At 42.9% G+C, this 27,589-nt stretch overlaps 1 protein-coding gene across 2 annotated transcripts in view; it reads right to left on the bottom strand.

Moving 5' to 3' along the window:
* Nucleotides 1–27,589, bottom strand: part of klhdc4 (kelch domain containing 4) — a 77,353-nt gene that overhangs the window by 6,614 nt on the left and 43,150 nt on the right. For both annotated transcript variants that reach the window (XM_052028239.1, XM_052028240.1), the window contains exons 8-9: nucleotides 5,487–5,565; nucleotides 3,018–3,635 (exon numbers count right to left, since the gene is read on the bottom strand). In XM_052028239.1, coding sequence (XP_051884199.1) covers nucleotides 3,018–3,635; nucleotides 5,487–5,565 — 697 coding nt within the window. The remainder of the gene's footprint in view (nucleotides 1–3,017; nucleotides 3,636–5,486; nucleotides 5,566–27,589) is intronic.

Genomic DNA, 27,589 nt, shown 5'->3' with positions numbered 1-27,589 from the left:
TGTGTTTTGAATCATGTTATTGACTGACTTAGACTAAAAACCTCTCAAACTTATTCCAAAAAGCATCTTCAGTCATGTTAAACAATACATGCTTCAAAAATTTGATTTACTCACGATCAAAAAAACTGAATTTCAAAATCGGGGAACTGTGACTTCACTCATGAGGCTTAAAACAAATTTCTATTTAAATACCTTGAAGCATTCAACATTAATTGCAATTTACTTTACAAATCACCCCCCAAAATAGAAGAGGTTAATTTGCACAGAAAATCAAACAGATTTTTGATAACAATAAAGATGGACAAATATCCAGGAAATTACGGTGATCCGAAAAAAAATCTATTCTAAATGCTTTGCTGAAAATTACTCCACAAAAAACAAGCATAAAATTCCAATCTATAAGAGATATTACTGTAAGGGCAGGCTCTAGACCATTTGCTTCCCAATTTTCATCACTTCCAATTGAGATTTTGAAAAATATGCCTTTTCTAACCCAAGGATACACTTAGCCTTATCCCACCTGAGATCAACTAATTCCCTGGAGACTTCAGGGAAATCCAAATACCAGGCCATTTGAACAATTCCTGGATGTGAAAGATTAGGATATAGAATTTTTGGAATTCGTCAGTTGGGTCACTTATAACTTGAGTTTGGTTACAGACGAAAATTCTTGAATTAATAATTACAGTCCTATGATCACTGGCTTATCAGACTGTGGCTCTTTTGACAACAGCTTGTGGTCTACAAGATCTCTAATTTCAGCATTAAATGAGAAATGTTATTATTCCACAGTAAACTATGCGATAGTTATCATACTTGGTTATCAATTATACATTGCTAATATGAGGACACCAATTAAAAAGAAACAATTGAACAATCACATGCTTTCTTCTTGTGGTTGCTTACACACTCCAGCTGTGGGTGTGACACTAAACATGGCAAGACTAACAAAGAAACAAAAGTACCAAGATGAACACCACCTTTTAGAGAGGGAAGGGTACATTTCTTTATGTCCAGTCGCAGAGGTAAACATGCTTGCTTGATGTATGACAATTTGATTGCCCAATTATAACAAAAATCAAAGACTTTTTAAAAATTCAAATTCAACTTATTCTGCAATACACAAGAGCCCCTTCAAACTGCTATCTCATGCATAAAATCTAACTTCATTTAGCTTGCATTTCAAAGGGATAGCCATACACTAAACTGACAGCCAGGTGAAAATTTATGTGAAACATTTTAGAATTTGGATATACCTGCAGTTATATTCAAATACAATTTCATGTGTGTCATGTGTATTTTTGACAGGATGGTGTTAGGTAGTCATGTAGCTCTTCTGGTTAATGGTGATTGAGAATGTGGCTCCAGAGTCACCACTGCACTAGGCTTTTATCTAGTGACTAAAAACCCAAAGCAAAACTGATTGCTAACAGCAAGTTAACAGAAGAAATTAATGAAATAAAGCAGAAAATGCTGGGGGTACATAGTCAGCATCTATGGAGCAAGAAACAGTTTCAGGTTAATGACCCTTCATCAAAAGAAACTACTGTCATTCCGCCCTCGTGATAGTGCTCACAAGAATCTCTGAGAACAAACTGACTGTACTCAGAAGAGAAAATTCAATCATTAGGGAGCAGCACTTAAAGAAGCAGAAGTGAAAGTTAGATCAGCAGACATCCTGAAATTTCTTCCTAAACAAATGGTTAGCTAACCAGTGTTCTGAACCGTAGTTCACATACAACTATATTTTCTTAACTGTTTATTTTCCTGTTGTATAAAATGCTTTATAATTTTAGTACTTGCTTCTGTGGTTTCCCTACTCAGAGTTAGGACCAATAATAGGGATAGTTCCACACAAATAGCGATAAATGAAAGGAATAATCCTGCAATGAACCTGTGTATGTTTTACTGCTTTAAAGCAGTCCTATTCTTTCCAAATAATTTAATCATCAATTTAATTCTATCTGCTATGAATTCTGTACCAGTGGTCCTGAAACATAATCTGAATATGTGGTCTTATCTGATTTGTAATTATCTATATGATGGTAAGGCCATCATAAATTATCCACCTCCAACTGAAGGTAATGGTAGAGAAGTTTGGAGTAAGAATAAAAAGAGATGGTAGAAATACCTGCCCAGCATCTGTGGAGAGAATCTGAAAGAGTCATTGCCCCAAGTCATTGACTTTCATCACAAGCTGAAACACCGGTTGTTCCTTTCTCCAGAGAAGCTACCTCACCAGCTAAGTCCTTGCTGCATTCTCTTTCCATTTTCAGATTTCCAGCACCTACAGTTTTTATTTGCTTTTTGAAGGTTGACAGTAGATTTGATGGAACATGTTCATGATTGGTTAAGATAGAGTAAATAGAGGGAAGTACATTCAAATTTTGGTCAAAAATACAAGGGGGATGAGAGGAAGAACTTTTTTTAAACAAAAAAGGCAGACAGTTGTTATGATCTGGAACCCACTGTTTTAAGGATGGGAGAGACAGTGGAAGGGACTGGATAGACACTTGTGGAGAAGTAACTTGCAGGATGATGGAGAAAGAGCAGGGGAATGGGACTGTCAGCATTTCCCTTTTAGAAGCCAGCAAGGTCTCAATGAGGCCAGTGGATACTTTCTGTGACATTACAATTCTAGGGAAGCACAGGAGCAATCATGCTGCTGCCCTCCCAGCTCCAGAGACCCAAGTTCAATTCTGGGCTCTGCTGCTGTTTGTGTGGACTTTGCAACTTCTCTCCACAACTGTGCAGATCTCCCAGGTATTCTGGTTTCCTCCCACATACCAAAGACATGCTGACTGGGAGGTTAAATGGCTACTGTACATTACCTCTACTATACAAGGAAATAGATTGCAGGGAAATAAATGGGAGAATGGGATTGCTCAGAGAGTTGGCAGATACTCGATGAGATGATTGCCCTCCTGTGCTGTAAGGAAACACCCAAGATTGTGATTCAAATTATTGTTCAAATGAAAATGAGCCTTTTGTCTTGTATAAGCAAAAATCAAACTTACTTGGATCAGTTTCTACCAAAACTTTCCATTCATCCATCTTGTGTAGGTCAATGCAATAAAGGTCATTTAAAGTAAACTGTCTGTCTCCCACTTCAAACATTCCACCATAGATATACAATACACCATGTTTAATAGCTGCCATGGCATTGGACCGAGGACATGGTTTAATGAACGGACTTGTTTCAGAATCCTCCTCCTCTTCCTCCTCCTCTTCCATCTCACTTCCTGTAATTGGTTTGCTATCAGAGCTGTTCATAACCTGCTTTACAGTCATGACAGTACCATCTTCAGTCACAACTTCCTTCACAATTTCTGTTGAACTCCTGGACTTGGGACTTTCATTTTCCACTTTGACACCTCCTTCCTCTTTAGTTCCACGTCTTCGTTTTCTTTTCTCTCCTTTGCGTTCCTTTAACTTCCCAGCAAACCAGCGATTCTTTACCATATCATATAAATAAATGTCATTAAAAAACTCTCCTTGAATGTCCTCTTCTTCCTCTTCATCATGCACCCCACCAAAAAGAACCATGCGATTGTTGGGAGCAACAGCTAGCGAGGCTCCTGATCGTGGCGAAGGCTTTATACCTGTTGGGTTCAAGCGAACCCAGGTCCATTTGTCTGAAGGAAAAGTGATAAAAACATTGATGTTTCAAAATCTGCAGAACAATTTCATATCAAATATCACTATGTGAATTATAAAGGATAATTGTTTAATTTATCCAAACCAAAACATATTTCAATGTGACAAATGTCTTTCTTCTGAAAATCCCAATGAAACGATGCTGAGTTTCAATCAGCATTTGTTTAAATTTCCAATATCCTGCCACTGCCCTTCATCTCTTGAAGAGTGGATTACACTGCTTCGGAGCAGCAGTGCCTAAACCATACAGGTGCTTTGCCCTTGTTGCTATTCTTTACAAACATTACTTAACTGGAAACATGTATCAGAAGTGGTCATTATGGTTGTCTTGACTTCAGCAGAGAGTTATGCAATTCCTACAGCAGTCAGTGGAACCAATAAATTTCCTTTCTTTTGGATCTGGATGATGTGGGAACTGATGCATCCAAACTGAAGCTCATAATAAAATCTAATGCCATCTTCAGCAATATTTTCTTTGCTCTTATTTGTATTGACATTCTCTTTGAACATCATGGTTTTTAATATATTATTAAGTTAACACAAGGAAGGAAGGAAACATTTGCATTTTTCCATTCTCTTCACAAACTTAGGCATGCTAAATTGCTCTACAGTTAATGAAATACTTCTGTGGCTCAATCACTGGTGTAAGAATTGCAGCAGCTAATATGCACACAATATAAAAAGCAGTAGAGCACTGAGAACGTTAAACCTCATCATTATAATCTTGTAGAAACCAGAAAAAGTGGCAGAAAGTACACCACCTCCCACCAGGTCCATCAAGCACTTGCTACCACACCTATGGCAAAGTCTGTAGATCCCATATAGAATTCAACATTCATCTCAGAGCCAACAGAACTGGAACAAAGGCAAGTCATCCTCTATCCCAAGGGACTGCCTAAGGGAGAAGAGGGATTCTGACTGTGGAAAAAAATGTTGATTAAGAAACCATGGACGACTTCATTGCTCTTTTTCAAAACCCTAATAAACTAAGAATTGGCATACACTTGGCAAACATACAAATAAGAGGTAAACTATTTATGTATGCATACTAAGGGGATCATTTACACCTTGAACAAATATCTCGACGGAGCAGATGAATGGAATGATCTGTGGGTATGAGTGTACAAGTCATAAATAGTAGTGTCATAATTATAAAATCATTAGCATCTGAAAAATCAAGCATTGAGGGGTTTCATTGGTAAAAAAAAAGACCAGCATTGAAAAGTCAAGCAAATGATGTGAACGTAGTTCACTGAGGTTCAACTCCAGGATTCAGTACAATTCTGGTCACCATATTGTAAAACATAAACAGATACAGTAAAAGGGTCAAAAAGATCTATTAAAGTTTTTAATAAGAAATCCAAATTTATATTCATCCTGAACTGAAGTTTGTATCTCAGGAAAGATTAAACATATCTGGGATTCTCTCTCTGGAAAAAATCAATGCTAAGGGAAACATTAGAGAGGTCTTCAAGATTAATAAAAGGCTCAACAAAATAGGGAAGATGCGTCCATTAATATACAAGATGGAAACAAGGAGCTGGAAATACAATAGGACATTCCAGAGAAATTCCTTTATCCAGAGAATGTAGCACTTGTTATCATGAGGTAGTTCAGATGGATGGTACACATCCAAGGGGAATCTCTTTAAACACAAAAATGGAACAGAAGTACATATTGGCAGGATTAGGAGGACGACAATGATGGAAGTTCAATGCAACATAAACATTGAGGTGCATGTCTAAATGGCTCATTCCTGTGCTGCAAATACTTTGTACTCCTGATCCTAGAACCAAACCCTTTGTACATACTAATCCATATGTACATACCTTCACCTTCTTTCCCCTCATTCTTCAGAAGAAACATATCGGTATATACAATGCCCTTTTCTACATCTTTCTTCACTCGCTACAGGAAGAGAAAATATACAATACAAATCATTTACAAAGTTGAAAAAAATGCAAATAACATATTTTAAAAAACTAATAATTTGCTGCTTTGTGAAGGAACAATACATCTTAAAGCTAAATGGAGGATAAAACTGTTGTGTTCTTATTAGTCAGCTAGTAGTTTGACAAGGATACATCAAGGCATCTTGTTAAAATAATAGTGTGTGTAATTGTGCATATGTGCTCTAATAAAGCAAAACTTCCTGTGAAATCAGCACAGAATTGAATCAGGCTTCCAAATGGCCTGATTTCAAGATGCAAAAGGAAATGACAGGTAGATTGAGCTGACTTCATTTATAACTAATTTATGTGCTTGTGCTGACTTCGATTCCATTCACAACTTCTTGGAAAATGGAATTAAAAAAAATCTGCAGATGCTGGAAATCTGAAATAGAAAATAAAATGATGAGGATACACAACAAATCAAGCAGCATCTGTGGAAAGAGAAACAGAGATAATGTTTCAGGTTGAAGACCCTTCATCAGATCTTTGGTTTTAACTTGAAACCTTAATGCTTTTTTCTTTCCAAAGATACTGCCTGATCTGTTGGGCATTTCCTGCTTTCCTCAGAAAATGAATTAGCCCACAATTTCAGGCAGCAAAAAAATAGTCAACATTCAGACAACAGCCGACAACATTCAAATTCCACAACTATCAATGAACAACCATATCCATTAAAACAGTTATCAACCTACACTTAACATTCAAAGACATTGCAGTCATGAAGCCTCACAATATCAACATCCTGGGGATCAGCACTGACAAGAAACTCAAATGGACCAGCTACATAAATAGTGTGACAATAAGAATAGGTCAGAAGCTGGGTATTCACACTCATCTCCAAACTCCCCAGTTCCTTCTTAACCATAGACTTGGCAGAGTCAGGATATGATAAAATATTTACCACCTGCCTGGATTGCTGCAAATTTCACAACCATATCATCACCATCCAGTTCAAAGCAACCAGCTTAATTGGCATCCTATCCACTTCCCTATACTCTCTCCAGCATTACAAAGTGTGCTTTTTAATTACTCACCAAGCCTACTCCAACAGTATCTCCCAAACCCATGAACCTCCCCCTGCATAGAGGTACTTGAGAGTACCACGACCTACAGTTACCCTCCAATTTAAAAAAAATCATCCTGAAATGGAGATACATTGGCATTCATTCCTTCAATGGATTTACATCTGGGAACTTCCGACTCAACAGCACCGGGGAGCACTTTAACCAGGAATACTACCATTTCAAAATGCTCAACATTTTCTGGAAAATAACTAGAACTATACAATGAACACTGGCCTTGTTGGAAATGCCCACATCCTGTAAATTAATATAGTTACTTGTAAATGGCACATCAAACACTAATAATCCTTAAATTGCAAAATTCACAAAAGAAATCGTGAAGAACTTAAGACTGCTTTAAATTCACTGCACTTTTTGCTGGCACCACCATAAAAAAGTGTGCTCATCAAAAGCATTCCAGAAATGAAAGAGAATATTAACAATGTGTAGCGGTTGCTACCGCGGAATAAAACAAGACTCTACTCGGAGGATTGCCAAACAGAACTGGTTTATTTTCCCGCCTTGTGCGGGCCCTTTAAGGGAGAAAAACTCCCGCCCAAAAAAACCGGCAATGACGTAAGTCCTACGTCATCAGGACTTTTCCGCGCGCGGGTTCTCCCCGTCGCTCGGAAAGACGAGGCCCGCCGCCATCTTGGGCCTCGTCGCTCCGACACCGCGCGACCCGACTGCCGAGCCGGTTCGCCCGACTAGACGGTGAGTCGCCACACAACCCCCCCCCAGAACCGGCGAGACAGTCCCCAAGGTCCGTGGGCTGTGCCAGCTGCCGCTTAGGGGGGGCGGCCTCTGCGTCGTGGCGTGGCAACCTCGACAGGCTGTTGCAGATCCAAATGGGCCGGTTTGAGGCGGTCCGCCGTGAAAACCTGTTCCCTGCCTCCAATGTCCAAAATAAAAGTGGATCCGTTATTCCGTATGACTCGGAACGGTCCCTCATATGGTCGTTGCAATGGCACCCGAGGTGTGCCCCTGCGAACGAAAACAAACTTACAGTCCCGTAGTTCCTTGGGCTGACAGGATGGGGCTTGACCGTGCCATGAGGTGGGAATCGGGGCCAAGGCGCCGAGCTTCTCGCGCAGTCTTTGTAGAACTGCTGGGGGTTGTTCCCCTTGGTCCTGAAGGGCAGGTATGAAATCCCCGGGGACAACTAGTGGCGCCCCGTATACAAGCTCAGCTGACGAAGTGCGGAGGTCTTCTTTGGGGGCAGTGCGTATGCCGAGCAAGACCCAAGGCAGCTCGTCAACCCAGTTAGGACCCTTCAGGCGGGCCATCAAGGCCGATTTTAGATGGCGGTGAAAAGGTTCCACCAACCCGTTTGATTGAGGATGGTAGGCCGTGGTGGTGTGCAGCTGCGTCCCTAGCAGGTTCGCTAATGCAGCCCAGAGACTGGAAGTGAATTGGGTGCCTCTGTCTGAAGTGATGTGGGCCGGAACGCCAAAACGTGAGACCCAAGTTGTGAGCAGCGCTCGGGCGCAGGAATCAGTTGTGATGTCAGTCAGGGGGGTTGCCTCAGGCCACCTCGTGAACCGGTCCACGATGGTAAGGAGGTACCGGGCTCCTCTTGAAACCGGCAGAGGGCCCACGAGGTCGACGTGTATGTGGTCGAACCTCCTACGGGTAGGCTCGAACTGCTGTGGTGGGACCTTGGTGTGTCGCTGGATTTTTGACGTCTGGCAGTGCAGACAAGTCCTGGCCCACTCACTGACCTGTTTGCGCAGGCCATGCCAGACAAACTTGCTGGCGACCAGTCGGACAGTAGATCTGATGGACGGGTGCGCCAACCCATGTACCGAGTCAAAAACGCGTCTCCGCCAGGCTGCAGGGACAATAGGGCGGGGCTGACCAGTCGCAACGTCGCAAAGTAGGGTCCGCTGACCTGGACCAACCAAGAAATCTCGGAGCTGCAGACCCGAGACTGCGGTTCTGTAGCTGGGCAGTTCGTCGTCGGCTTGCTGTGCGTCAGCCAGGGCCGTGTAGTCGACACCCAAGGATAGGTTGTGGATGGTTGGTCTGGAAAGTGCATCAGCAACAACATTATCCTTTCCGGAGACATGTTGGATGTCAGTTGTGAACTCGGAAATGTAGGATAAATGTCTCTGCTGACGAGCTGACCAGGGATCGGAGACTTTGGAGAAGGCAAAGGACAGAGGCTTATGATCGGTGAAAGCGGTGAAAGGCCTGCCTTCTAGAAAGTATCGGAAATGCCGGACCGCCAGATACAGCGCTAGAAGTTCCCGATCAAAAGCGCTGTACTTCAGTTCGGGCGGTCTAAGGTGTTTGCTGAAAAATGCCAAGGGTTGCCAGCGGCCTTCGAGTAGCTGTTCCAGTACCCCACCCACCGCGGTGTTGGACGCGTCTACCGTGAGGGCAGTCGGGACGTCAGTCCTAGGGTGTACCAGCATCGTGGCGTCTGCCAGGGCGTCTTTGGCCTTAATGAAAGCAGCCGCAGCCTCGTCAGTCCAGGTGATGTCCTTGCCCTTACCAGCCAGCAGCGAGAACAGAGGGCGCATGATACGGGCTGCTGCAGGGATGAAACGATGGTAAAAGTTGACCATCCCAAGGAATTCCTGTAGGCCTTTGACTGTGTCGGGGCGGGCAAAATGGCGGATAGCATCCACCTTGGCGGGTAGGGGTGTTGCCCCGTCGCTGGTGATTTTGTGGCCGAGGAAATCGATAGAGTCAAGTCCGAATTGGCACTTGGACGGGTTAATCGTGAGGCCGAAATCGCGGAGGCGGGAATACAGCTGGCGGAGGTGGGAAAGGTGTTCCTGGCGGTTACAGCTGGCGATCAGTATGTCGTCCAAGTAAATGAACACGAAGTCCAGGTCTCGGCCTACCGCGTCCATCAGCCGCTGGAAGGTCTGCGCGGCGTTCTTAAGGCCGAACGGCATCCGAAGGAATTCGAACAGGCCGAATGGGGTGATAATCGCAGTTTTGGGGACGTCATCCGGATGGACCGGGATTTGGTGGTATCCCCTAACGAGGTCCACTTTGGAAAAGATGCGGGCCCCGTGTAAGTTCGCTGCGAAGTCCTGGATGTGAGGGATGGGATAGCGGTCCGGGGTGGTGGCGTCATTCAGCCTGCGGTAGTCGCCGCAGGGCCTCCACCCTCCGGTGGCTTTGGGGACCATGTGCAGGGGGGAGGCCCAGGGGCTGTCTGACCTGCGAACAATCCCCAGCTCCTCCATGTGATGGAACTCTTCCTTTGCCAGGCGGAGCTTGTCTGGAGGTAATCGTCGTGCTCGGGCATGAAGGGGTGGCCCTGTGGTAATGATGTGGTGTCGTACCCCATGTGTGGGCCGAGAATTTGTAAACGAAGGTGCCAAAATCGATGGGAATTCGGCTAGGAGCTTGGCGAAATCATCGCCAGAAAGGGTAATGGAGTCCAGGCGCGGGGCTGGTGGGCTGATTTCTCCCAGGGGATAGGTCCGGAGAGTGCTAGAGTGGACTAACTGCTTCCTTCGCAGGTCGACTAACAGGTTGTGGGCCCGAAGGAAATCGGCTCCTAGGAGTGGTCGGGCGACGGTGGCAAGGGTAAAGGTCCAGGTAAAACGGCTGCCGCCAAAGTGTAATTGAAGCGTACGGGTGCCGAAAGACCGTATCGTTGTACCGTTGGCGGCATTGAGTAGAGGACCTGGTGGCCTGTCACGAGTGTCGCGGCCTGTCGGGGGCAAAATACTGACCTCCGCTCCAGTATCAACGAGGAAATGCCGTCCAGATTTCTTGTCCTGAACGAAGAGGAGGCTCTGTCGGTGGCCAGCTGCCGTAGCCATCAGCGGCGGCTGGCCCTGGCGTTTCCCTGAAACTTGCAGGGTGGGCGGCATCGACGGGCCTCCGCACCCCACCTCTGATGGTAGAAGCACAGCTGGTCACCCGTGTCGTCGTCTGCGTTCCTGGGGCGTGGCTGCTCGGTTGCTGGGGCCGGGCGAGGCAGGCGTTGGGCTCGCGGCCTGGTGATTTGACTGACGGACGAACCGCTCTCGCGCTTGGCCCTCCACAGGACATCTGCCCGGGCGGCCACCTCACGGGGGTTGCTGAAGTCGGCATCAGCTAACAACAAGTGGATGTCATCGGGGAGCTGTTCGAGGAAGGCCTGTTCGAACATCAGGCATGGCTTGTGTCCCTCGGCCAATGCCAGCATCTCATTCATTAGGGCGGATGGGGATCTGTCCCCCAGGCCATCCAGATGAAGCAGGTGGACGGCGCGCTCACGACGGGAGAGGCCGAAGGTCCGGATCAAAAGATCTTTGAAAGCCGGGTACTTATCTTCCTCCGGAGGCGACTGGATGAAGTCTCCAACCTGGGCGGCTGTCTCCTGGTCCAGAGAGCTAACCACATGGTAGTACTTCGTGGAGTCGGAGGTGATCTGCCGAAGGTGGAATTGCACTTCGGCCTGGTCAAACCAGACGCTGGGCCGAAGTGTCCAAAAGGTGGGCAGCTTGAGGGCCACTGCGTTGGCTGCTGCGCTGTCATCCATTTCGCGGGTCCAAAAGCCGTTTGGACCGTCGGGGTCACCAATGTAGCGGTTGCTACCGCGGAATAAAACAAGACTCTACTCGGAGGATTGCCAAACAGAACTGGTTTATTTTCCCGCCTTGTGCGGGCCCTTTAAGGGAGAAAAACTCCCGCCCAAAAAAACCGGCAATGACGTAAGTCCTACGTCATCAGGACTTTCCCGCGCGCGGGTTCTCCCCGTCGCTCGGAAAGACGAGGCCCGCCGCCATCTTGGGCCTCGTCGCTCCGACGCCGCGCGACCCGACTGCCGAGCCAGTTCGCCCGACTAGACGGTGAGTCGCCACAAATGATTAAAAAAAACATTGAGTTTTCTAATCACTTGAACATTTACTGAAATGGTTATAAATTCATCACACATCATGCTAGAATTTTATATCAAGGAATATTCTTGTCCCACAGTCCTTGCCCATTTCAATTCCATGTTTTCGTCATTTGAATACTTCAGATAACAATTATCTTTCCCTTTCTTAGGCTCACATCCCAGCTGACAAAGTACTGACTCTAATCACAGAAACTTGTACAATTCCTGTGCTATTATAACACAAGGAAGCTCATGGAAATTCAGTTTTCCATTTAATTGATACAGCTGTTCAAAATTAATTCTGTTTTTTCATTTTAATACCTGTCCTTGCAGCATTAGAACATAGAACATTACAGCACAGTACAAGCCCTTTGGCCCATGATGTTGTGCAGATATTTTATCCTGCTCTGAGATCTATCTAACCCTTCCCTCCCACATAGCCCTCCATTTTTCGGTCATTCATGTGTCTCTTAGATGTCCCTAATGTATCTGCCTCCACCACCTCTCCCAGCAGTGTGCTCCATACACCCACCACTCTCTGTAAAACACTTACCTCTGACATCCCTCCTATACCTTCCTCCAATCACAATAAAATTATGCCCCCTCGAGTCAGCCATTTCGCCCTGGGAAAAAGACTCTCACTGTCCACACGATCTATGTTTTTTTATCATCTTGTACACCTCTGTCAAGTCACCTCTCATCCTCCTTCGCTCCAAAGAGAAAAGCCTGAGCTTGCTCAACCTATCCTCATAAGACATGCTCTCTTATACAGGCGGCACCCCGGTAAATCTCCTCTGCACCCTCTCTGAAGCTTCCACATCCTTCCTATAATGAGGTGACCAGAAGTGAACACAATACTCCAAGTGTGGTCTAACCACAGTTTTGTAAAACATTACCTCATGGCTCTTGAACTCAATATCCCGACTAATGAAGGCCATCACACCATATGCCTTTGTAAATAACTATCAACCTGCACGGCAACCTTGAGGGATCTATGGACGTGGACCCCAAGATCCCTCTGTTCATCCACACTGCTAAGAGTTCTGCCATTAACCTTGTATTCTGCCTTCAAGTTCGATCTTCCAAAGTGTATCATTTCACACTTTTCCAGGCTGAACTCCATCTGGCACTTCTCAGCCCAGCTCTGCATCCTATCAATGTCCTGTTGTAACCTACAGCAACATTCTACACTATCCACAACACAACCAACCTTCATGTCACCTGCAAACTTACTAACCCATGCTTCCGCATCCTTATCCAAGTCATTTATAAAAATCACAAACAGCAGAGGTCCCAGAACAGATCCCTGTAGAACACCACTGGTCACGGACCTCCAGGCAGAATACGCTCCATCTACCACCACCCTCTGTCTTATATGAGAGAGCCAATTCTGAATCCACACAGCCAAGTTTCCCTGGATCCATGCCTCCTGACTTTCTGAATGAGCCTTCTTTGAGGAACCTTATCAAATGCCTTACTAAAATCCATGTACACCACATCCATTACTCTACCTTCATCAATGTGCTTTGTCACATCCTCAAAGAATTCAATCAGGCTTGTGAGGGGCAGGTCGTGCCTCACTAAGCCACGCTGACTGTCCCTAATCAGCCTATGCTTCTCCAAATGCCCATAAATCCTCTCTAAGAATCTCCTCCAGTAATTTGCCAACCACTGAAATAAGACTCACTGGCCTGTAATTCCCAGGGTTGTCCCTAAAACATTTGCCACCCTCCAATCATTGGCACTATTCCTGTGGCCAGTGAGGATGCAAAGATTGTCGCCAAAGCCGCAGCAATTTCTCCCCTCGCTTCCTGTAATAATCCTTGCATATATCCCATCTGGCCCCAGTGACTTATCTATCCTTACGTTTTTCAAAAGCTTCAGCACATTCTTTTTCTTTGCGTCGACATGCCCTTGCGATTCAGCCTGTTGTACACCATGCTCACAAACGCCAAGGTCTCTCTCACTAATGAATACTGAAGCAAAGTATTCATTGAGAACCTCCCCTACCTCTTCCAACTCCAGGCACGTTTCCTCTTTTATCCATGATTGGTCCTACCCTCACTCTAGTCATCCTCCTATTCTTCACATACATATAGAACACCTTGGGATTTTCCTTAATCCTACTCACCAAGGCCCCCTTCTAGGTGTCCTAAATCCATTCTTAATCTCCCTCCTGGCTGCCTTGTAACTTTCTAGAGCCCTGTCTGATCCTTCTGAAATCTGTCCGAAACTCTACCCCATCTATCCTCTTTACACTAAGGAGGTACCAATCAATATTAGGGAAGTTGAAATCACCCATGAAAACAACCCTGCTATTTTTGCACCTTTCCAAAATCTGCCTCCCGATCTGCTCCTCAGGTGTCCCTGCTGCTATTGGGGGGTCTGTAGAATATTCCCAATAGAGTGATTGCTCCCTTCCTGTTTCTGACTTCCTCCCACACTGACTTGGTAGATGATCCCTCCAGGACATCCTCCCTTTCCATAGTTGTGATACTGTCCTGATCAGCAAAGCCACTCCCCTAGCTCTTTTACTTCTGTCCCTGTCCCCTTTGAAACATCTGAACTCTGGAATATCCAGCAGCCATTCCTGTCCTTGTGACAGCCAAGTCTCAGTAATGACCACAACATTGTAGTTCACCACCCTTGCTCCTGATACTTCTCACATTAAAGTAGACACACTTCAGCCCATCAAACTGGCTGCAATTTTGCCGTTTCAACTGCCCATCCTTCCTCACAGTCTTTCTACACGCTGCATCTACTTGCCAGCACGGTAGTGTAGTGGTTAGCATAACACTATTACAGTGCCAGCGACCCGGGTTCAATTCTGGCCACTGTCTCTAAGAAGTTTGTATGTTCTCCCAGTGTCTGTGTGTGTTTCCTCTGGATGCTTTGGTTTCTTCCCACATTCCAAAGACGTACGGGTTAGGAAGTTGTGGGCATCCTATGTCGGCGCCGGAAGCATGGCGACACTTGTGGGCTGCCCCCAGAACACTCTACGCAAAAGATGTATTTCACTGTGTGTTTCGATGTACGTGACTAATAAAGATATCTTATCTTACATAAAATGCACCAACCTCTGACTCATCACTTGGGTTCCCATCCCTCTGCCAAACTAGTTTAAACCCTCCCCAACAGATCTATCAAACCTGCCCACAAGAATATTGGTCCCCCTCCAGTTCAAGTGTAACCTGTCCCTTTTGTGCAGGTTGTACCTTCCCCAGAAGAGATCCCAATGATCCACGAATCTGAAACCCTGTCCCATGACACAGTCAGCAATCCAGATATTACTACCCTTGAGGTTCTGTTTTTCAGCTTTCTACCTCGCTCCCTATATTCCCTCTTCAGAACCTCATCTCTTTTCCTACCTACTGTATGTCATTGGTACCAATACATACCATGACTTCTGGCTGTTTGCCCTTCCCCTTCAAAATGCTGCGGATCCAATCCGAGACATCCCTGACCCTGGCACTTGGAGGGCAACATACCATCTGGGAGTCTCTTCCACGTTCACAGAATCTCCTGTCTGCTCCCTTTCCTATAAAATCCCCTATCACTACCACTCTCCTCTTCTCCCCACTTCCTTTCTGCGCCACACAACCAGGTTCCTTGCCAGAGACCTGGTCACTGTGGCTTTACCCTGGTAGGTCATCCCCACTTACAGTATCCAAAGCGGTATACCTGTTAATCAGGGGAACAGCCATAGAGGTACTCTGCACCACCTGCCTATTCTCCTTCCTTCTAATGAGAGTCATCCAGCTACCTGCCTCCTGCAGCTTAGGAGTGACTGCCTCCCTGCATCTCTTATCTATGAACTCCTCATTCTCCCGTAGGAGCCAAAGATCATCCAGATGCATCTCCAGTTCCCTAACACAGTTTGCAAGGAGCTACAGCTGAATGCACCTTGTGCAGATGTAGCTATCAGGAAGAGTTGGAGGTCTCCCAGAATGCCCACATTTCACAAGATGAACATACCACTGACCATTCTAACTACTCTAGCCTGGCACTAAAGGAAAGAGCAAAGAAAGAAAGAAAAAAAGAGACTTACCTTAGCCTCCGCCTCCTCTTGCTGAAGCCTCTTGAACCAAAGCCTCAAGTGCTCCACTCGAACCCTGGCCCACTCCAACAATGGTCGCTCCCTCAATGGCCACTCTGCTTATACCTACGTTCCTTTTATTCGCTGCTGTTAATTAGCCAATCAACTATCAACAATTTGCAAATGTGCCTCTTTTAGACTCTTGCAAGGTGAAACTCACAAGCACACACACAGAGATTCATACACACGCATTCTCAATTTCTCAGCAACCAAACATTAAATTGAAAATGCCAAGCACATTTTGCTTTTTTTGCGATTAAAATGTGATTTTTCCAACCATTCACTGAATACTGATAAGAGTAACACATCTTAGCTTACAATAGACACATTTTCTTCAATTCTGGCCTATCACAATGCCTCAGAAATTACTATCATGTTTATTGACTGGATTTGTATGCACATTTAATTTGTAAATAATTTAATTACAGGGGAACATAAACATTATTTCTAACTTGTAATGGAAAAATGCAAATGTTATCTCCTCCCCAGTTCAAGTCATTGTTAAGCAGTTCCTCAAGACCAAGAATGACTTGTTCCTCTCTGGTTTTGTTGGTCTGAGGTGACTGGTGAGACCAGTGTGTGAACTACTGACTCTTCCATAGATGTGGTAGAAAGTACGTGATAAGCCAGGCAGGAGGGTAGTTTGAGAGGTGGTTTTCTCCTTCTGTCATTTACGCTGGGCTGCTGTGTGCTTCCAACACATGGTCTTAAGGTCCTCATTTACCTGAAATGCTACATCTCCACTTTGAGTGGATGTGGGCCAGGAAACCCCAGGAATCACCAGGGATACTTTCAAGGAAGTTTTAAGAACATCCTTGAATCTTCTCCTCTGTCTGCCTGCTATTCTCTTCCCTTGACAGAGCTCAGAATAGCGTGCCTCTTTCAGGAGTCTGTTTGGGGCATGCAAACACTGTGACCTGACCTATTGAGTGAAACTAGGGCCTTAAACCTGGAGACATCAGCCTGGGATAGTGAAATCGGTTTGCTTATTCCTCCAGTGATTTGAGATGATTCTGCAAAGATGGCATTGGTTATTTCTAGTACCTTGAGGTTGTAGAACAGGGCTTTGCCAATATGAATATGATGTACATGTGCAGGGATGGGGAGTGAGAGACTGGAATTAGAGTCAGAACAGGGTAAAAGATGTGATTGAAGCAGGGAAGAGGACAATGACTGAGAAGAGTGATATGGAGATAAGCCACAGTTAAGTCAAAGGCATGAGAAATGGGAAAAGTGAGTCTTGAATCACTACAGGGACAAAGAAAATGACAGTGGGGGAAAGAGAGGAGAGAACTGGAAGAGGAAAGGGGGAAAATATTTGACATAAAGGAAAATAAGTATACACAGGAAGTGAAGTGTAGGAAACAGGTGAAGGAAGTAGAAATTTGAAAGGAGATTATAAAGTGTGAGAAAGTAGAAGGCAAAACAGGAGAATCTTACACAAATGCACTGAATTTCTAGCATGGGCAGGCACCAAAAGATAGACTGCCCAAAATTCAATGTAAATGGATCCAACTGGCAACCTGTAATCAATAACTTACTTCCTTTCCCCTCAGAATTTATCAAGTTCTCTCTCAAAATGTCTCTGAGACTGATAATACACCACCCACATAAACAGCTCTAGGTATACCACCTAATTTTTTTACCTAGTTGCACAAACCTTTCAAGTACCCCATGTTTCAAGAGGAGGAAACTTTGATAAAAATGCATGGTGGAAACTAAAATCTGCAGTTTTAACGAGGAGCCCGAAATCTCCTGCACCCACAGCTACACATTTCAGCAAGTTGAAAATAGTTTTACTTATTTTCACCGACAGCCTTGAAAAATTCCTTACAAGACAACTGATTTAGTTGTTTTGCCAGACATAGTACAATCTGTAGGGAGCTTATTTCACAATGGGTCTGAAGGATGGGTTAAGCTTCCTACCAGTATTTATAATGGGTCCAAAGTTATTTTCACATAGATCGATGTGCCTTGAAAAAGAAATTTAATCATTAGTACTGTTTCTCTGGGAGGGCCAACACTATGAAGTGGTGTGCACAGCTTGGGATATCTGGTTTGGAGAGAGAAAATACATGGGACCATTCAGGAGAGGCTCTAGCTGGAAAAAACATGAGAATAGATTGCCAAGGGATCTAAACAATGGCAAAAAGGAATCAAGAAAGCCATATTGAGCTGAAATGAACTTTGTAAGAGGAAAATAATATTATCTATAAACAGCTGACTGGAGACAGATGAGAGCAGACACAGTAGTGTAGAAGTTAGCGTAACACTATTACAGCGCCAGCGACCTGGGTTCAATTCCGGCCTCTTAAGGAGTTTGTACGTTCTCCCAGCGTCTGTGTGGGTTTCCTCCGGGTGCTCCGATTTCCTCCCACATTCCAAAGATGCATGGGTTAGGAAGTTGTGGGCATGCTATGTTGGCTCTGGAAGCGTTGTGACACTTGCGGGCTGCACCCAGAACACTATGCAAAAGATGTATTTCACTATGTGTTTCGATGTACATGTGACTAATAAAGATACCTTATCTGCATGACAGAGGCACGAGAGAGGAGCTGGCCAAAGTTGATTGGAAGGGGACCCTAGCAGGGATGATGGTAGAGCAGCAATGGCAGGAGTTTCTGGGAGTAATCAGAAGATGCAGGATCACAGTTCATCCCAAAGAAGCAGCAGCATTCTAAAAGGGTGGATGAGGCAACCTTGGCTGACAAAGGAAGTCAAAGACAGCATAAAAGCAAAAGAGAGGGTTTACAATATTGCAAAAATTAGTGGGAAGCAAGAGGATTGGGAAGCTTTAAAAAAAAACCAACAGAAGGCAGCTAAAAAAGCATGGCGCTGGAGGGGTAGTAATGGGGAACAAAGAAATGGCAGATGACCTGAATAGTTATTTTGCATCAGTCTTCACTGTGGAAGACATCAGCAACATGTCAGGATTTCGAGAGTTGGGGGCAGAAGTGAGTGTAGTTGCTGTTACTAAGGAGAAGGTGCTTGGGAAACTGAAAGGTCTGAAGGTAGATAAGTCACCTGGACAGGATGGACTACACCCCAGGATTCTGAAAGAGGTAGCTGAAGAAACTGTGGAGGCATTAGTTGTGATCTTTCAAGAATCATTAGATTCAGGAATGGTTCTGGAGGACTGGAAAATCACAAATGTCACTCCACTCATTAAGAAGGGAGGGAGGCAAAAGACTGGAAATTATTGGCCAGTTAGCCTGACTTCAGTGGTCGGTTAGGTGTTAGAATCCATTATTAAAGATAAGGTTTCAGTGTACTTGGTAGCACATGATAAAATAGGCTGAAGTCAGCATGGTTTCCTTGAGGGGAAACCTTGCCTGACAAATCTGTTGGAATGCTTTGAGGAAATAACAGGGACGATAGACAAAGGAGAGTCAGTGGATGTTGTTTACTTGGATTTTCAGAAAGCCTTTGACAAGGTGCTGCACATGAGGCTGCTAAACAAGATAGGAGTCCAATGTATTACAAGAAAGGTACTAGCATGGATAGAAGATTGGCAGAAGGCAAAGAGTGGGAATAAAGGGGGGCTTTTCTGGTTGACTGCCGGTGACTAGTGGGGTTCTGCAGGGATCGGTGATGGGTCCGCTACTTTTCACATTATATGTTAATGATCTGGATGATGGAATTGATGGCTTTGAGGCCAAGTTTGCGGATGATACAAAGATAGGTGGAGGGGCAGATAGTCTTGTGGAAGCAGGGAATCTGCAGAAGGACTTGGACAAGTTGGGAGAATGGGCAAAGAAGTGGCAGATGGAATACAATGTAGGGAAATGTACGGTCGTGCACTTTGGTAGAATGAATAAAGGCGTAGACTATTTTCTAAACAGGGAGCAAATTCAGAAATCAGAGGTGCAAAGGCACTTGGGAGTCCAAGTGCAGGATTCCCTAAAGGTCAACTTACAGCTTGAGTTGGCAATAAGGAATACAAATGCATTGTTAGCATTCATTTTGAGAGGACTAGAATATAACAGCAAAGATGTAATGCTGAGGCTTTATAAGGCCTTGGTCAGACCACATTTGGGGTATCGTGAGCAATTTTGGGCCTCATATCTAAGGAAGGTTGTCCTTGCGTTGGAGATGGTCCAGAGGAGGTTTACGAGAATGATTCCGATATGAAAGGGTTAACATGCAAGCAGCATTTGCTGGCTCTGGGCCTGTACTCACTGGAGATTAGAAAGATGAGTGGGTATGACATTGAAACCTACCGAATATCGAAAGGCCTGGATAGAGGGGTTGTGGAGAGGATGTTTCCAGTAGTGGGTGAGTCTAGGTCCAGAGGGCACAGCCTCAGAATAGAAGGAAGTCTCTGTAGAACAGGGATGAGGAGGAATTTCTTTAGTCAGAGGGTGGTGAATCCGTGGAATTCATTGCCACAGACACTGTGGAGGCCAAGTCATTGGGTATATTTAAAGCAGAGGTTGATAGAGTCTTGATTCGTAAGGGTGCCAAATGTTACTGGGAGAAGGCAGGAGAATGAGGTTGAGAGAGAAAAGTAAATCAGCCATGATCGAATGGCGGAGCAGACTTGATGGGCCAAACGGCCTAATTCTGCTCCTATGTCTTATGACAAGCTATGAATTTTTAAGCCACTAAAGCATCACATTAATAATTATGCAGAAAAGTTAGGTATCATGTCCATTGTCAAATCATACTAATGTATTTAAGAACATCAAATTGCTGAAAAGACAAGTTCAAATTAGTTAAAATTAAAGAGACATGCTTTGGAACAAACACTTTACAAACTATTTCTGTATAATTTCTGAGCAATTTATTTTATGACGTGTGTAGTTTTTATTACTGAGTATCCAAGTTTTATAATAATCTGAAGTATTAATCTGACAACACATTGCAACTAAACAGATGATGTTGTAATTTTGTTTTGAAGATCATTTTGCTCAATGTATTGGTTATTGATGCACCAATTTAATATTTGTAGACAAAAGGATTAAAATATACAATAAAGTACACATCAAGTCCATTTTAAGACTACAGCAAGTCAATATTCAGATGTTTTAAAATTAATTAGCTATCAGATAACAGTACACATGGGAACAATACCAAATCATAAATGTCTGCTGTGTTTTACAGTCACAGCAGAAAGGAAACGTTCCCAGAAAAAAATGAATTAATCCTTAAAAGAATACTGTTATTGGCATACAAGATACAGAACCTGTTTGCTTTACTATCCTGAAAGGTCAACCAAATAGGTCCAAAGTAAAAGGTGTAACGATTAAATAGCTTATTGTAGCCTGCAGCAAGAAATATTAAAATACTATAGCTATAATCAGATGCTACAGTTCCTTTAGAAAATGGGCATGCTTCCTAAGCTTTCTTTCTAAATCTTACAGGGGTCTTTGGTACATTGTACATTGTTTATCAGTCTCCTCATTATTGAAAGATATCCCTTCTCCAGTTGACATTAACTTGATAAGCCCCTTTTGAGCACTTTATCCACCTGTGCAGACCCCTTGCTAATCTACTCCAATGTTTCGTTCAAGCTAATGCTCATGTCCCTGCTAATGGACCTATCTAGTTTGGAGTAGGGTAAGTATACATCTTCAACTATGCACATTACTACATTTTGCAGGCAGTCTCAGAACACAAATGTTAATCATCCTAACCCCTACCTCAATACAAAATAACATTAACCCATCTTAGTAACCTTTCTTCTTTACCCTAAAGAGTAATCACACACAAGCCTGTCAAGCTCCACAGACTTGTATTAATCCCACTTGTTTCTCCACGTTCACTCATATGATGCAAACCTTTTGAGGTACAAATGTTATAAAAAATATTTCAAAAAGTAAACTACCAAAATTAAATTACAGAAATTCTTACCACCACGTTGTAGCTCAAGTAAATGTGATCAACTGTTTTCAGTTTGGCACTTATTTTTGCTTCATCCTAATTGCTGCCCTCACCTTTCACTCACCATCAACCACCTCAGCACTTACCCATCTTGGCTGCCAGTTGCTGAACTGATTGCCAGTCCAATCAACTGAATGGTCATGGCAAGGAATTATAGTAATTAAAGCATAGAGGTAATATCTACAATTACTAGAATTCCTTGCCATTTCTGATTAAGAAACTGCATTGAGAAGGAATTGTACATAAATCATTAAATTATGTAAACAAGTCGAATTGGATTATCAATTTGATTATCAACATTGGTTAAGTGTGAAGGTAACAGACAAAGTTGCACACAAGTAGAATCTAGTTACAAGTGGCTGAGATGGTTGTGGGAAGACCATACATCATATGGAAAAATACTTTCATTCTATGTACTGATAGAAGACAAACTAAATAGAAAAATCACACATTCATAACCTTATATGAACAAATGAAAAGTAACTTATGCTCAACTTATAGTACACAAATGACATAACTTACAAAAAGGCCATAACAGCCAACCAACAACGACATCACAATTTCTAAAATTTACATTTAGACTAACCCTACTTATTAGTGTTTCTCATTTATCTCCTTGCTTATGCAGCCACTTGTGACAGAAGCAGAGAGAAGAAATTGAGTGAAAGAATTCTCTGGAGATTTGGATGATGAAGTCACTGTGCCTGGAAATTGAATGTCACCCATTTCTGGTGAGTTAAATGGATGCTGCAATAATAAATTGGTTCGTCACCTAAAAAAGGATGCAATCATAATTGTGTGTCTGCTCAGTCCCAGTTTTCTGCTGGTTTACTATCTGTGGATCTGAGTATGTGCAAACTTTCCCCAAAGGCCCAAATGAACTCTTTCAAATATATGCACACATTGAGGAACCAGTCATTGTGTGTATAAATGCTGTGATCAGTCTGCAGACCACTTGAATCAAGTTGTTCCCTGCTGTGCACTGTTTTATTGGAGTGGTCTTTCTTTACACAGTTGTAAAGAAAGTTGTTTAAAAGTTGTAATGTGTTTACCAATGAGTATTAGTGCTTTTCAAACACTATTGGTTATGTGTGTATGTTTACTTGGGGAATGTATTGAGTAGAGGCTTGGTTTTATTTGTTGTCTACAAAAAATCCATGCCCTGTGCTTTATAGTTAATTAAGGTTTGGTGCAAAGAAATTGCTATCATGATTTTCTCCCTTTTAGAAACAGAAGCTTCTTGCTGAGCTCTCAGCTGTAACCTCTCTACAATGTCCAGTGGGAAGCACATCAGTACTGTTAAAGTGCTCTTTCTATGGCAGGCACACAAGCTACCATAGAAGGAAGCTTGAAAGGAAGGATAAAACAGAGGGAGAGAGAAAACAATTGGAGATGGGGAAGGGGTGGTGTGAAGTGTACATATGTTGTAATCTTCAATGGCACTGCCCTTCTTAAAAAAAATGAGCAGGAGACAGTGCTTATCAAATTAATATCCCAGTGTTTATCAAATTAATATCCCAGGACCTTTGAACACCAACACCTTTTAATCTCTCACCATTTAAAATATACCCCATCTTTCTATTTTTTTCTATCTAAGTGGATGCCCCATCTTTCTATATTTTTTCCTAAGTGGATGAACACAAGAACATAAGAAAACAGGACCAGGAGTAGGCCCCTTGCCCCCTGAAACCTGCCCCACCATTCAATATGATCATGGTTGATCTGCACAGGCTTCATCTCCTTTTATGTCAGTTCCCCACAGTGATTAATTGCCTAATCTTTCAGAACTTTAAATACCTCCAATGATCTCGTCTGGGGTAGGGAATTCCAGATTCATCACCCTCTGAGAAGTGCAAGACCTCTCATTTTATTTCAACTGCCATATCCTTGCCCATCCATTTAATCAGTTTGTATCCTACACAAAACCTCTCAACATCTTCCCTTCAGACCACACTTGCACCGGTCTTTGTATCATCAACAACTTGGGTATGTTACACTTGATCCTCTTACCTAAATCGTTCCATTTTCTGTCTGTGAACCAATTTTCAATCCATGCCAGTATATTATCCAATACTCTAAGCTCTAATTTTGTTAAGTATTCTTTGAGACATCTTATCAAAAGCCTTCTGGAAGTCCAGATGCACCACATCAACAAGTTCGTCATTATCTATTCTGCTAGCTACAACCTCAAAGAATTCCACAGATTTATCAAACATGATTTCCCTTTTATAAATCCATGTTGACTTTACCCAGTCCTCATTATTTTCCAAGTTCCCCATTACCACGTGCTTAATAATAGAATCCAGCAATTGCCCTTCAACTAATGAGAAACTAACTGGTTCATAACGCCCCATTTCCTTTCCCTTTTCTTAAATAATGGGACTAAATTTGCTGCCTTCTAATCTATGGGAACCATTCTAAAATCTATGCAATTTTGAAAGATGACAATTAGTACCTCATCAGCCAACCCCTTAAAAACACAAAGGCGCAGGTAATCAGATACTGAGAATTTATTGGTTTGTTCCCATTAATTTCTCCAAAATGGATTTTTTTCCTAATTTCTTTGAGCTCTTCATTCACCCTAGACCTATATATTTTTCACTATTTATGGGCAATTTCTGTGTCTTTTACTGTGAAGACTGACAAAGCATCTGTTTTATTTCTCTGCCATTTCTTTATTCCCCAGTATAATTTCTCCCATCTTAGTCTGCAAGGGGCCCACTTTAACTTGAGCTAACCTTTTCCTTTTTACAAACTTACAGAAACTTTTACAGTCTATTTATACATTTTCCTAGTACAATATTCTCATACCTTTATCGTTGTCTTGGCTCTGTATTGAATTCATAAATTTTACCAATTGTCAAGCTCACTGCATTTTTTCAAAACTATACCTTTCCGTTGATCTAATATCATCATTAAGTCTGTTTGATGGCCACAGCTGTACCACTTTTCCTGTTGTGTTTATTAGCCTTAAGAAGGATTTATAAACCATGTATAAGCCTTTTACATGTTAGCCATTGCTTGTTTATGGTCATATCTTTTAACAGAATATCCCAATCTACCACAACCTTGTCTCCTGCCTTCAAAGTATGCTTTATTCAGAGTTAAGAGCCGTATTTCAAATTCAACTACTTCATTCTCAATTTTTATATAGAATTCTATCATTCTGTAACAACTGTTCCCTACAGGTTCTTTAACTACACAGATCAATTAACCCTTTCTCATTCCACAGTACTAGATCTAGAAGAGCCCGTTCCCTCATTGATTCCTCAACATACTGTTCTGGGAAACCATTCCTTAAACACTCCACAAATCCATCATCCATACTGTTACTTCAAATTTGGTTTGCCCAATCCTTGCCCAGATCAAACTACCACCCCCCAATTACTGCACAATAGATGCACTTTTAGCTTTCTCATTTAAATTTTGTCTTACATGACAATTATTCTTTGGGAACTTGTACACAGATCATCCAAACTGATTCTACTTATTGATTTTCTAAGCCATGATCCTTCCTTGCTACTGTCTTTATCCCATACCAAGGCTATCCACCTTCCATTTTGCCCATCTATTCTGAAAATATCCTGGGATATTTAACTCCCAACCTTGATCACTTAGCAACCAGATTATACTAATTTATTTTTATTTGTGGCATTAATTCACCCATCTTGTTACAAATGTTGTGTGTATTTCTCCTGGCTTAAGAGTCAAGAACCAGGGAGCAGTTCCCAAATAAGGTACTGGCCATTCAGGACTGAGACGAGGAGAAACAGTGATGTAACCTATGGAATTCTTTAACTGGAGGACAGTGGCAGATTTGTCAATGAGTTCATTCAAAACAGTGATTAATAAATTTCTGGACATTAAATAAATCAAGATATGGGGATGGTGCTGGTAAATGGTGCTGGGGTAGAAGATTAGCCATGATCATGATGAATAATGAAGCAGGCTCAATAGGCCTAAACCTATTTCTTATGTGATCTTATTAGAAGGTCAATGTGGATTTATTAAAAGGCAAATTATGTCTAACCCAGTTAAAGGTGACAGGTGATCAATAAGGGGTAAAAACAAATGATGTGGTACAGATGGAATCCAAAATACAGTGCCACGTAATAGTCTTGTCATTAAGATCGGAGGCCTTGGAATAAACCATGGATGGATGGAAAATTGGTTGAGGGAAAACAACAGCAGCGTAAAGTTGTTTTGGATTGGAGGAAATTACAAGTTCTCCAGAGGATGATACTAGGACCATTGTTTCTCTTAACATGTATCAATGACTTAGACTTGCACGTACAGGGCACAATTCCTAAATCTGCATTTGTCACAAAATGTGGAGGCATAATGAATGGCGAGGAATAGACCTCAAGGGACATGGATAGGGTGGTGAAATGGGGAGATGGGTGGCAGTTGAAATTTAATGCTGAGATATGTGAAGTGTTACATTTTAGTAGGAAAATTGAAAAATGGCCAATATAAACAAGGGTACAAGTCTAAAAGAACGGAGATACTTTAGGATAGATGTGAAGGGCTCATTGAAAGTGGCAAGGCAGTTTAGTAAAACTGGTTTGTAAACAAAAGGCACACAAGATCCTAGACTTCATAAACAGTAACATAACTATATCTGGAGTATCATGTTCAGTTCTGGGTACCACACTTCAGAAAAGGTGCAAAAATCTTGCAGAAGGTATGGATGAGATTTACCAAAATGAAGGACTTTAGTTATGTGGATACATTGTAAAGGGTGGGTTTGTTCTCTCTGGAAACGAACTGCTCGAAAGAGATATTTAAATAATGAAAAGTATCAACAGAGTAGTTAGAAAGAAACTATCTTACTGGCAAAAGGGGTCAAGAACTAGGGAACATGGAATGAAATTGATTGGCAAAAGAACCAAAAGTGCCATGGGGAAACTTTTCCTTCCCATCAACCCTCCTTCCCCCATCCCCCCATCCCCCACACCCACACACACACACACACACACACACACACACAGAGTACTTAGGGTCTGGGAGACTAGTTGGGAGAGTAGTCAAGGCACAGTCAATTGTAATATTCAAAATAGAGCTAGGTAAGCATTAGAGAGCAAAGAATTTGCAAGGCTACGGGGAAAGGGCAGCTGAGTTGCACCAGCTGAACTGCTTTTATTAGAGGGTCAGTACCTATGGCATAAAGACGCAAACAGCTTCCTTCTATGTTGTTAATGATTCCATGATTCTGTAAGAGAAGCGTCCTCCTTTGTCTGGATGACTGCAGCTCCCACAATAGGTCAGGAAGTTTGACACCATTCAGAACAAAGCAGCACACTTGATTAGAACTCCATTCTTGAGTCTAAAACTTTCATTCCCTCTACCACTGGAATATTTTGGCTATTGCGTGTACAAGCAGCAATACAGTTACTTGTCCAAGTTGCGCCTGGTTAACATGGGTTTAAATGGGCAGTGCAGACTTGTTGGGCCGGAAGAGCCTGTTACCGTGCTGTAATTTAAGTTTTTTTTAAGGAAACTTGAATGACCCAGTTTGAGCCTTGTGCAAGATTGGGAATAATGAAGTGAATGTATTTTATCCAATAAATAAATGTTTCCTCTAAAACTTCGCTCACTGACAATACACGTACATGAAAATGTAGATACTGAGGAAGGGAGTCGTGGACTTTAGGACAATACTGATAAAATGGTAAGATAGGCAAAGTAATGGCAGATGGAATTTAATCCTGATAAGTGTGAGGTGATGCTTTCAGGGAAGATTAATAAAGTTGCAACATACACAGTAAATGGTAGGGCCCTAGAGAATATAGGGTAACAGAAGGACCTTGTTGTACAAGGACCCTCGAAGGTGGTAGTGCAGGTTGGTAAGGTGTTTCAGGCAGTATTCGGGATACTTGCCTTCCTTAGCTAGGACACAGATTTTAAGAGCAGTGAGGTTATGGTACAACTTTATAAAACTTGGTTAGGCCACGGCTGCAGTACTGTGTAGCAACCAGAACTGCTCCCTATAGGAGGATATTATTGTACTGGAGGTTGCAGAGGAGATTTACCAGAAGTTTGCCTGGGATAGAGGGTTTCACTTATGAGATTGTATAGAAGAGATTGTATTGACTGGTTTGTTTTCCTT

Source organism: Pristis pectinata, chromosome 13 (assembly GCF_009764475.1).
Source record: "Pristis pectinata isolate sPriPec2 chromosome 13, sPriPec2.1.pri, whole genome shotgun sequence".
In the NCBI taxonomy this organism is placed as follows: domain Eukaryota; kingdom Metazoa; phylum Chordata; class Chondrichthyes; order Rhinopristiformes; family Pristidae; genus Pristis; species Pristis pectinata.
Note: the sequence above shows the minus strand (reverse complement) of the source record. Positions and strands in the feature narration are given on the sequence as shown.